The sequence below is a fragment of the Antrostomus carolinensis genome, unplaced genomic scaffold (assembly GCF_000700745.2).
Source record: "Antrostomus carolinensis isolate BGI_N321 unplaced genomic scaffold, ASM70074v2 scaffold5993, whole genome shotgun sequence".
Taxonomy (NCBI): Eukaryota; Metazoa; Chordata; class Aves; order Caprimulgiformes; family Caprimulgidae; genus Antrostomus; species Antrostomus carolinensis.
In genome coordinates this window covers 68912-80210 of record NW_010303068.1, presented here as the reverse complement: position 1 = coordinate 80210, position 11299 = coordinate 68912, and the positions used below count along the sequence as shown (strand labels likewise).

At 39.2% G+C, this 11299-nt stretch overlaps 1 protein-coding gene across 1 annotated transcript in view; it reads right to left on the bottom strand.

Annotated features, from left to right (window-relative positions):
- LOC104521845 (contactin associated protein family member 5) overlaps positions 1–11299 on the bottom strand; it is a 97018-nt gene that overhangs the window by 21116 nt on the left and 64603 nt on the right. Inside the window, exon 9 of the mRNA XM_010163963.1 lies at positions 10812–11036. Coding sequence (XP_010162265.1) covers positions 10812–11036 — 225 coding nt within the window. The remainder of the gene's footprint in view (positions 1–10811; positions 11037–11299) is intronic.

Below are 11299 nucleotides of genomic sequence, written 5' to 3'. Positions count from 1 at the left end.
TTTGCATCATTTTTGCCTCACAATAGGGATTCACACTAATCATCAGCAGTGTAATTGTTGGCAGTTTTGTTGCAGTCATGCCTGTCTGCTTTTCAGCTCCCCATGTCTGAGCATGCACACCTGGAGTGCCATAATGCTGAAGCAATGCATTGCCTGTTGTATTTTCTTCCTTCTCTAATGCATATGGAAGTACTGGAGGCAATTTCTATTAAGTCCATAAAAGGGGGAGCAAAGGAAAGAGAGGTCTTATGCTTTTGGCCTTGGGCAGGAAAATTTTACTGCGCATATTATCCCAGCAGTATTAGGTAAGAGTAGATTCACACTTGATTATTATAGTCATCCCTTTCAGCTTCAAATTCTGCAGACTGCAGATCAGCATGGAGATATGCTGTGCTAGCTCCAGAGCAGCCCAAGAGAGGAGCAGGCATAGTTTAGCCACAGTGTTACAGAGTGCAGTGCGGCCGCTTTTCAACACTTCTGGAGGAAATGAGTCCACGTGGGCTGCTGTGCTACTGTGATGAGACCACTACCAGTATCAAAGCTGGCTTGCTACACATCACTGTAGTCTTTAATCTGTAATCTGCAGTAGTATAATCCATGATGTAGGGCTGAAATACATCTCTCTGCTGATATCAAAGAGCTACAGAACCATTTTAGCAGGATTCCTGGGGGTCACCTTGTGCAAAGGGAAGTTCTGGGAAATAGAGACCAAAGGGCAGGATTTATGCCATCCCATGCTTGTGACTAGGTTGGGGATGACTTTTCTGAAAACAAAACACTCCCAGGTCACTCTTTCAGTGGTGACGGAGGCCAAGGTTAGTACTTGCTATCAGTACACTAATGATCAGTGTCAACGTAACCACCCTCTAGGCAGCTACAGGAATAGCAAAGTACCTTCAAATGCTTCTATCTTTTTGCTGAGAACAAGAAAGATGTAGTAGCAGCTCTTAAGTCCAGTTGTAATAATGACATTAAATTATTATTATTTCAAAGTGTTCAGCCTGAAGAATTAAAAAAAAAATATTCCCAAACTGCACAGTCTGAAGAAATACCTTGGTCATGATGTTACATATTCCACGTCCAAAACCTTTTCTGATTGAACGTGTCAACAGGAGACTTGACTTTCTTTTGCCTGAATCTACAGCAGTGCCTGAGTGGAATGTTTGAAACATCCGGTGGCTTTGTGGCATATACCCACTAACTTTACACTCATTCTGGACTGCCAAAGCTTGTGTTGAAAATCAAATAGTAATTTTTAAATCATCAGCTGGAAAAGGGAGCATGGGAAAATGGTAGAGAGTGTTCTCACTCAAAAAAAGACTTCCTGGCTTGAAAGATCTCACTCAGTGCTAGATATTTGGCAAAAAGGTTAAAGCAGCTCTGTAGAAAACAACAAAATGGCTACCAGGAATTTGGTCTAGAAATCTATCATTCATAAGCAAGGTTTTTGTCACACATGTCACGAGGACCACAGGTCTTACTCTTGAAGAACCAAACAGCAAAAAAGGGAATGACATGCCCTTGGAGTCTAAGACTTCTCTGCAGGACCTTCATTTACAGAAACTCGTTTTTAATGAGTCCAGATTGAACCAAACATCTCCACCAACTTCAATAGCACTTTTTAATGACTTAAACTGGCTGGAGCAGCTGGCAAGACATCTTGCACTGCTCGGAGAAGCTGAGGTTAGTTTAGAGAGCACATGTGGGTGGCACATGTGAAACTTATAACTTTACCACCGTTACATAATTTAAATCAGGGCAGCTGACAACTCTGATTTGAGAGAAACGTGTATAAATAAAATAATGAAACACTGCATTAGGAAAGAGGCCTTGGACCACCCCTGCATGTCCCATTGCCTAGAGGTACTCAGAAACAAAGGAGTTTATGACCAACAGAACCTCTTACAGCTGTCTCACCCTCATCAGACAGCAAGGTGTTAACTACATCACTACATCCACCCTCAGCACATGCCTGAGCTATAGCTAAAAGAGAAAGTAATTAAGAACAATACTAATTAAAAAATTAGTGATGCTATTGATGTTGCTATTATGAAAAAAAAAAAAAAAAACCCAAACCAAAAAAACCCCCTACTTAGCCCAGAAAGCCATTTGCAACTAGTAAGCTGAAAAGGTTTGTTCACTCCTGATTGCAGAACAGCACATGGCAGTTTTCAGTTGTCTACCACAAAATCTCTCTGGCAACTTGCACAGCTTCAGTGTGACAGTGCCCCTCTTCATAGCCTAGATACTTAAAAACGAACCACTGCTTTCTCAGTTAGGAGCAGCTGGCTAAAAAACCTGCTCCTTAATTAGCAGTTTCTCCCCAGGGATATTTACTCAGCAAGTTTACTCTTCAGTGGAACTGCTGCTGGTGATTTGAAAGAACAGGGCCCATCTCTTCGGCGTCTAGTGGCGTTTAGCTAAGAAAGTACTTGCACATTTTTTGGAGGTGACTCCTGCTATTTGTTTTGCATGGAAAAAACGAAGAGGCAAAACTGTTGAACGTTTGCTGATATGATTACTCAGCTATTGCATTTGCTTAAATGACACTTTTATAGGGTTTAAAAAGAAAAATCCATCCCTCATTTTTTTTGTAATCTCACATGGTAGTGAAAAAAAAATTGGTGCTTATTTGAATACTTCCCACTCAACGCTTGAGACAATCAGGACCTAAGGATCATATTCAGGCCATTCTATATTAAAAACAAAACAAAACAAAACAAACAGAAAAAAAAACCCCAACCACTTCCATGTTTTATTTCTTCAACTTAGAAAAAAACCCCACTCCCCCTAATAGCCCCTAAAGGAGCCTATTTGGAGGCCCATGACCTCAGTTTACTTTGCAGTCCTGCTAGGCAGCTGCAGCCAGATTGAGAATGCCACTTAAACATCAACAAATGTAGCTAGTTCCCTCACGTGACTGACAAATGTGTTTAACCTTCGTAGACATCTCATTCCCACTAGCTGCCAGTTGGCTTAACACAGGCTGACCAGCAATTAAAAAGGAACTGGCAGATGCTTCTTGCTCCAAAGCTAGAAAATATTGCAAGGCTAAAAGATGACCCAGAGGACCACAGTCATAGAGCTCATCATGCACATACTGAATGGCTTAAACACACAACTTACTCCCATGATTTTAAGGGGAACTCATCTACACAAAACAGTCCATTCCCATGCTGATGTGCCTGGGTCTAAAATGGGAACAGGACTAGCTCAAGGATGTGGAATAATACTGCACACTGTCTCTCCATTTCAGCTCATAGATAAACATACACAGGGGTGCATTTATGTAACCTGGAAGTGATGGACAGAACACTGCTACAATTCAGGATCTACCAGCCTGATGACTGCTGACAAATCATCTTCCTTCTTTGTGTCACAGTTTATCCGCTGGTAAAACAGATGAATGTTAACATCCTTTGGAAAATGACACGAAACTTCCCAGTGAGAAGCAATTTTTAAAAATACTATTAGGCATTATCATTCTCTCTCCAGTCCTAGATACTTGTTTTTGGTGAAGGAACTGGTTGCTCTTTCTTTTACATGGTGATGCTACATTAATTATGTTTTTTCCCCTGAAGGTGACTGAATGTAAATATGAAGGAAAGAGCAGAGGGCATCAGATGCAGTTAAATCTCCCTGAAATTATCTGCTTTTTGATGGTGATATTTATTCTGGTAGATTTTAACCTATACCTTTTCTACACACTTTGTAGTTTTAAAAGTCACTTTAGAACCCTTCATTAACAAAAACTATCTGTATGGTACTATTGGATCTGATGCTCAGATCTCTCCTCCTGTCTTTAAACACACACTGTATGTCATTAGTCTTCTCATGGTCAAACATTTCAGTAGGCCCTATGATTTACTCATCTTTGTATGCAGAAAAATCTTGCCAGTCTTTCATCTTACACTGTACTTTTCATTTGAGACTAGCGTAGCAGCCAAGCTGGCAGGAAAAGCTTTTATTCCTTACCCAGTGAATGAAATAAAAAGTATCAGCCTTTGAATTTTATTCCAAAAGTTCAACTTGGCTTTTCAAATTATGCATCCTCCCTAACTCTGTGTGAACAGCTCGCAGGCAAAAAAGACTAAGACCCTCTGTTGCGATACCCTGAGGAATTCATATTGACCTGCCCTCACTGAGATCCTGGCTCATGCTTTCCATTCTTTTCCTAGTATCTTCCAACCATTCCTGTTTCAGTTTTGGCAATACAGATACCTATTCAAGAAAAGACTTGTTTCATGCTGACCTAACACATAACCATAATGTTCAGCAAATGAGAACATGGAAAAAGATGGTCTGAATAAAAAAAAATGAATCAATCAATTTGAGCACTACATGCTGTCTGTCTCAGCACTAGTGGGTGCATCCTACCAGAGCCCATGGACTTATGTATGCTCAGTTTGCTGATCTGATTCTCTTTCACCAAGCATACATCTTCCTTGCTCCAGACTCTTTACCTGGTCTTCACTTGCAATTCCTGAAGGCCAGTCTTGCTCATAAAGACTAAGGAGTAACCACCCAATTTCATCAGGCAAGAAGCACGAAATCACCTTTTCGTTACAGGAAAAAAATAACATGCTAATAGGGATACTACAAGCAAGATAGAGAAGGAGGTTTGCTTGGACCCAGCTCTTCCAAGTATTATTAGCTCAGGCTCTACGTTGTGTGCAAACAGACACACTGCTCCAAGGCAGCACTCGAGCCAGCAGTTCTGCTGGACTACGGCTCTCACTACACTCTCTCACCACAAAACAGGTAATTCACAATTTAAGAATAACTGAAAAATTACTACTATCAAACCTCAAGGCTAAAGGTCTTGGTAAAAAGGGTTCTGAAAAGACCCTCATTTCAGAATTACTGAAGAATATATATCTATCCACAGCATCCATTGAAACATAAGAGCTTGGGACCCTCTCTCCTTCCTCCTCACCCCTTTCAGGACAGCTCCACAGAAATCCATCAATAAAAACAACTTTTCAACTGCAAAATGAGAGCTAGGAACTTAAATCTTCCAGGAGATAAACACCTCCCCCAAGCAAATTGGAACGTATGTTTTCTTCCTAGCTGATTATCTGCAGTGTCTGAGGTTTTATGCCAGATACTAGTAAGTTCAAAGTCAGTCTGTATATATGCAGAGCACAGATCAATTATTAACTGCATGCTCTGCCTTTCCTGCTCAATGTAATCCAATTAGAGTTCCTTTGTTTTTCCCTCGTGGTCTCCAGAATATCTCTTGACCCTTCAGTACAGCAAAATGATCTTCATGAGTGCAAACATGTCCATGAATTCAGCTAATGAGACAGATCTTTCAGTTCTCTCCTCTTGGAAAGAAGATAAAGAAATCTGCCAGAGTCTTTGGTTCAATGTTGTGGCTGCTTCTCCTTTCAAGTTAGTCTTGACACCTATTTACAGTGCCATGTGCTAAAACAGACAAACAAAAAAGGGTTTGGGCACCAAGTCCACCTCCTTCCTCAAAGACTTTTTAGCGCTGGATTTGAACTGAAAACTCTAACCAGCATTCACATTTTCTGTGAAGTGTACTACTTGCAGCAGGGAATCGTCCAAGGAACCAGAGATATTTCTAACCACAGGAGTTTCTCAGTTTACATAAAGAAACTGACTGGGAGATCTCCTGCCACCCCAACCCTTTCTATTAATGGTTCCACATCCAGCCTCCCATTACAGACAACTAGGGAAAATTTCTTTTACATTCACCATTCCTGATCAAACTCTCAATGCTCCCTCCCCCAGTAAATGACATAGTATTTCAGGGCCAAATAAAACAATTGCTTGAAATTATATTGAGAAGATATATAGTGCTATCTGCCCTATAAAATAATTCAATGGATGTGAACCAGAGCTAGACCAGGAATCATTCTCAGTCACTCATAGACAGTTGCTTGAAAACTAGTCTCCTCAATAAAACTGTCTCCCACACTTCCCAACATGACTCACTTTCTTGCTCCTGTTATAAATAACTGTACCTGAACCTTGGCACCATTTTCCACTTCAGTCACAGAAATTATGCAGGTTGTTCAATGGGTGTTGAAAATCTGTAAGCCAGAAGGTGTTCTCAAAAGATAAGACTACTGCATTTTCAACTGAGTACTTCTGCAGCAGTTAGCTATGTCCTGTGGTACCTACATCCCAAAACTAAAACCCACAAGGTGGTAAAGCAAAAGAACCAGCAAAATCACCCTATTTTCCCTAATTATCTTAGCTTTGTTACATTGAACTTCAGAGTGTATAGCATGAACCGAATCAAAAGATTCTCTGCCTTGAAGACTGAACTAAAATTTTTGCTTTTCTTTACCACTGAATGAAAAAAGCTTTGTTTTCACTTGAGAAAAGTTGTTGGAGATGCAGCTCAACAGATGCAAGGCAAAAACAATAGGGAGAATTTACATGCCTTCAACAGAAAGGTTGTTTCTGACAGAAACAGAAGGAGATTGCAGTAGATTACTAGTTTATTAGGAAGAAAAAAAATCAGTAGCTTCTCACTGACGACATTTGCTTCTTTTTTGCAGAGTGCTAATTCAGCTCATCTCTACTACAAGTTTTATTTTCTTTTCCTATTTACTTCATCAGCTGATTTCAAGATCTCATAGGACAGGGCAATGGGGTTGATCTAGGTCCTGCTACTATATTCTGAGTATCAGAGACCTAATAGAAGAATTACTTAAGCTGATCTCATTTGTACTTTTGTTTTCAGCTGTGCTTTTTTCCTTCTCTTTAATCTTTCCTATGCTATTTCAGAGTTTTACTTTCCAAAAGAAATTGAGAACAGAGCTCACTGTAATGGCAATAGGTACTGGACAGAAACAAAGGAAAAAAAGCACTTAAATTGTTTAGTTTCTTGTGAGATCAGATAATAAAATACAGATAAATTTTCAATCATTCTAGGATAGTTTGAGATTCTATCTCTTTTCTTTGATGCTGGCTATCTGCTGTTTTTCTAGATTAGGAATCATTGTTTCCATGGTGAAAGCCAACACTGAGAATCAAAGACTTGAGAAAACATTTTCTAGACATTATACTTAATTGTATTCATATCACATTTGATTACTTACACCAAGGAAGGAAGAATGGAAAGACAAAGCACTAACAGTTTCTAGACACTTTTGTCCCCCATCAATGATTGTCTTTAGGGATCAAGGCAAGTGATAATACTAAGGTACTGGTAACTTGGTGAAATCATGTAAATTAGCAAAAAAGTACTGTGAAAATTTATCCTGAGAAAGAAAAAAAAAAACCTCCTGTTTTTTTTCTTGGCAGTGTGTTCCTACGATGCGAATAACCTCTGTAGACTGACACACTGAAAAGACTAATTAGAGCTATTTACCCATTTTCTGTAGCTTAGTAATGGGCACTATAATTTGGAATTTCTACAGCAGTGATATTAAAAACACTGCCAACGATTACAGTACTGATAATCCTTTGGATGTGGGATTAATAGGACTATGTGAGCTTTACATACATACCCATCTACATACATATATAGATATCCATCGATATACAATACATACACATCTATATACAAATGTAATTTAAAAATGGGTATAGTATGTAGGACTGGGGAGGAAAGGACAATGCTAAGTTATTGCACACAATTTTCAAAGGCACATGTATGGTTTAGAAGCGTAAGGGCCAACTAATGGTGGAAAGAATCACAGAATCCCTAAGTCATCTTTAAAAAAGCCAACTTTTGAAAACTTCTTCATAAGCTGCCATGACATGAGCCAATTGATCAGAGGTAAGAACAACCTTGCGACACAGATAAGTGAGAAATGTTTGTAGAAATATTAGCTGCTAGGCATTACTGAGCATCTAATTTTACAGAAAGAGGTCATCTGTACAGATCCAGAATTGTAGCTTCTATATTGACATATGTACCCAACATCTGTCATATCTTCACCTCCTTCATGAACCACCTGCCCTCTAAGGCTCCAAGCACCGTAAGGGCTTTCTGTGTGGGCAGCATTGATCTGTGTAGGTAAAGCCATGAGTAGGCATGAAGAGATTTTATTTCCTTTCCCAGACCTGACACTGGCCTGTTGGGTAACCCTAAATGAATCAGTTTACTACCACAATTCTAGTGTCTCAATCAATACATACTGTATCTTCTAATGAAATAACCTTCTTTACAGTGCAAAGTGTATTGGGGTTAAACGTGAGTATTTATTAATTTTACTGAAATTAATTCATTTTATAGGGATTATTTCATACCTGACTGCATTAGACCATAGCTGCCTATACAAGTTCATTTTCATATAAGCTCCTTTCAATATAGTCTAACTATGAATAAGCCTTGCAGACATTTTCGTTTCTTTTACGTTAAATATTTAACATGGGTAGTCTGAATTACAAGAAACATTCCTCTCAGGTGTCACTTTTATTAACTAATAATTTGTTTAGTTATTTTGTGAATTATAGAAAAGGAGAATAACAGCACACATGACTAGTAGCTTGAAAAATACTTACAAAAGGTGAAGTATTGAAGTATACTTCAATATTCCAATGTAGCTTCTTAACAAGTGGAAAGAGTCTTGGGATTATGGTAAAAAATATTTGCTCACCTCTTAAGCGAGAATGCCCATTCCCATTTCACCAGGAGCCTAACCTTTATTTAACCAATCAGTTATCCAGCAGGGACCAGCTTAGGCCCTACTGTGCATTGTCAGACTCAGCAAGATACCTTGAAAATAAACCAATAAGAGAGAAGGAATCGTACTCATTTTTAATGCTACAAAGGACATTATTATTCATAGTTCAGTAACTTTATGGCAAGCATAAAGCTCTTGGAGAAAGAAAGAGTAACATATCTGAACATTATTTTCATTGGAATAATTTAAATTCCAACAAGACTAAAAAATAAGAGAATATGAGATTAAAAAAAAAATCACATTTGGGACAAAAGGCAGAGAATATACATTACTAAAAAGACTGTCTTGAAAGAATGACAGAGAAGCATGCATAGAGGAACCCTGAAAGAGACTTTCAGGAGTTAACCAAGGTCAGGTAGTTATCTTAATTCTTTGCATACAGTGGTACATTTTTTAGTCCAGAGTTTTGGAACCTGACATCTCAGCAACCCTTTAAACTACTGTTATCTTCATTTTACAAGTAAGTAGAGAGAGGTACAGATCTGAGAAAAGCACCATTGTCTAAATTGCCCAAGTGTGCTGAGAGCTGCTCCATCCTAATTTCCAGAAGTAGAGTCCCTGTCTCTGTCTGAACCAAAGCGAAGATCTGCAGATGGTACAGCTGCAAAAATGCAAGGCTCATCTGTGTTACTGCTGAGCTGCTACAAGAGATCTGAGTTTCGTGATCCTAGTCCCTTCCCCAAACACTTTGCAGAACTTCCCAATTATAGCTTGCTGATGGTTGTATTTCACCAATAAAAGTCAATTGACTCATGTTGCTAAGGTCATTTTACACTACTCTGGCAGCAGCAAAGGTGATTTAAATGGATATTCCATTTTCATTCACTTTAGGGCTATTTCTGATTGCCTGAATGGCATCAAGAGACTCGAGTGTAACTGAGAAGCAGATTAATCTCAGCTAGAGCTCTGGCACTCTGGAACTATGCACTGCAATATTAATATATCCGAAAATCATAAACACTTGTCTCTGAGAGCAAATCAAGAGATGGAAATCTGGGACTGGCCTGGAGAGGAGAGCAGAGAGGGTTTCCTCAGTGGTCCCACCACCCTGCTGTGACTTCACTTAGGGGAAATGGGCCCAGGCTGATACTGTCCCAGTTGTCCCTCCTACAACTAGGGATTTGGACACTCATCCCATGCCAGCCTGAATGCTAGCCACATGACATAACCAGGAGATAAACTACTGCAAAGCCCATATAGAGAATAAAACCTTTCCTCCTCACACCCTCTTTCCCCCCTTACAGTTTCATTTGACAGCACTTGAAAGCTTAGCTATTTTGGAATTTGCCAGGCTTCAGAGTGGTCTGGGTCATTCGGTCAAATGCACATATTCAACCACATAGCATTAACTTTCTATTGTTCTGCCACAGGCTAGTGACTCACCAATATGCTTGCTCATCACTTCCAGTGCTCCAGTGCCTGAATAACTTTTGAATAATTCAAACATCCCTATTTGTCTAGGATGATGCTTGTCTGGAATGAGTTTTCTGAAAGCACTGACAGGACTCAGGAGCCAGAGTCTTACTGAGAAGACTTAAGGTCTCTGCTCCTAAAAATCTTTAAATGTTTTCAGAAAGTCCCTACACCATGTACCTTTTAATAGCACCTCATGTTTTGGTCAGTGAACCTAGAAAACTTTGACATTTTCTGGCTATAATATTCAGATATACTGTCCATATTCCACTGAAACAACCCAGTGAAGAGCAATACATGTGCCAAGACAGCATGCAAAAGATCAAATCATAATACATTTCTGCACCAAGTGTTCTTGTACATTCATGGTATTTCTCATTTCCTTATCCTGGAGGCCTAATGGAACTCAGTGTGGAATAAATAGCAATGAAATGCTACTGTACAGTCTTGCCAAATGAAAGTCAAAGCACATTTTAAGCTCAAACAACATGATTATTCAAAGACTGAATAGGCAAGTGTAGCACTGAATGCCAAATAAAGGGACATAAACAAGAGCGATGGCCATTTGCATGAACTGAATACCATGAAGTTGATAAAGTTGCAGACACAGAAATGAACTTAAAACAGTGCAGAATTCTATACTATTCTCACAAAAAAAACAAACAAACAAAAAAAAAACTTAACACAGTTACACTGGTCTCCCTTTGGTAGAAAATTAAGAATACTTACCATTCTTGGAGAGAATCACAGCCAAATATTCATGAAAGTAGGTGTTGAGGTACAGCAGAAGGCTTGGAGTATGTGCCGTGAGAAAGCTAAATGCAATATTTTCCTTGGACATGACAGCATCCGCATAAATGGCAGAGCTTGATGTGCTTGCATTTTTTGTGACAGGATAAGGTTCTTGGAAAATATAGGTAATGGAAGTGCCAGCTTCAAATAATGCAGAAACCTCTGAAAATATATATAAACCAAGGGAATAATTTCAGCTACTTCATTTTCAGATATCCAGACAGGCACGGACATGAAATGACTGCCTCAAAAGCAGAACACTGCAACATGCCCCTGACCCAGTTGACATCACTGTTCCTTAATTTGGACTAGCAGTCTGTCTGGTACAGAGAACGATAGTATATGGAGACAGGCTCTTTAGTGCTGGAATCAGAGCTCCACAAGATGGAACAGGCAAAAATGTTTGTCAGCCAAACAAACACTCG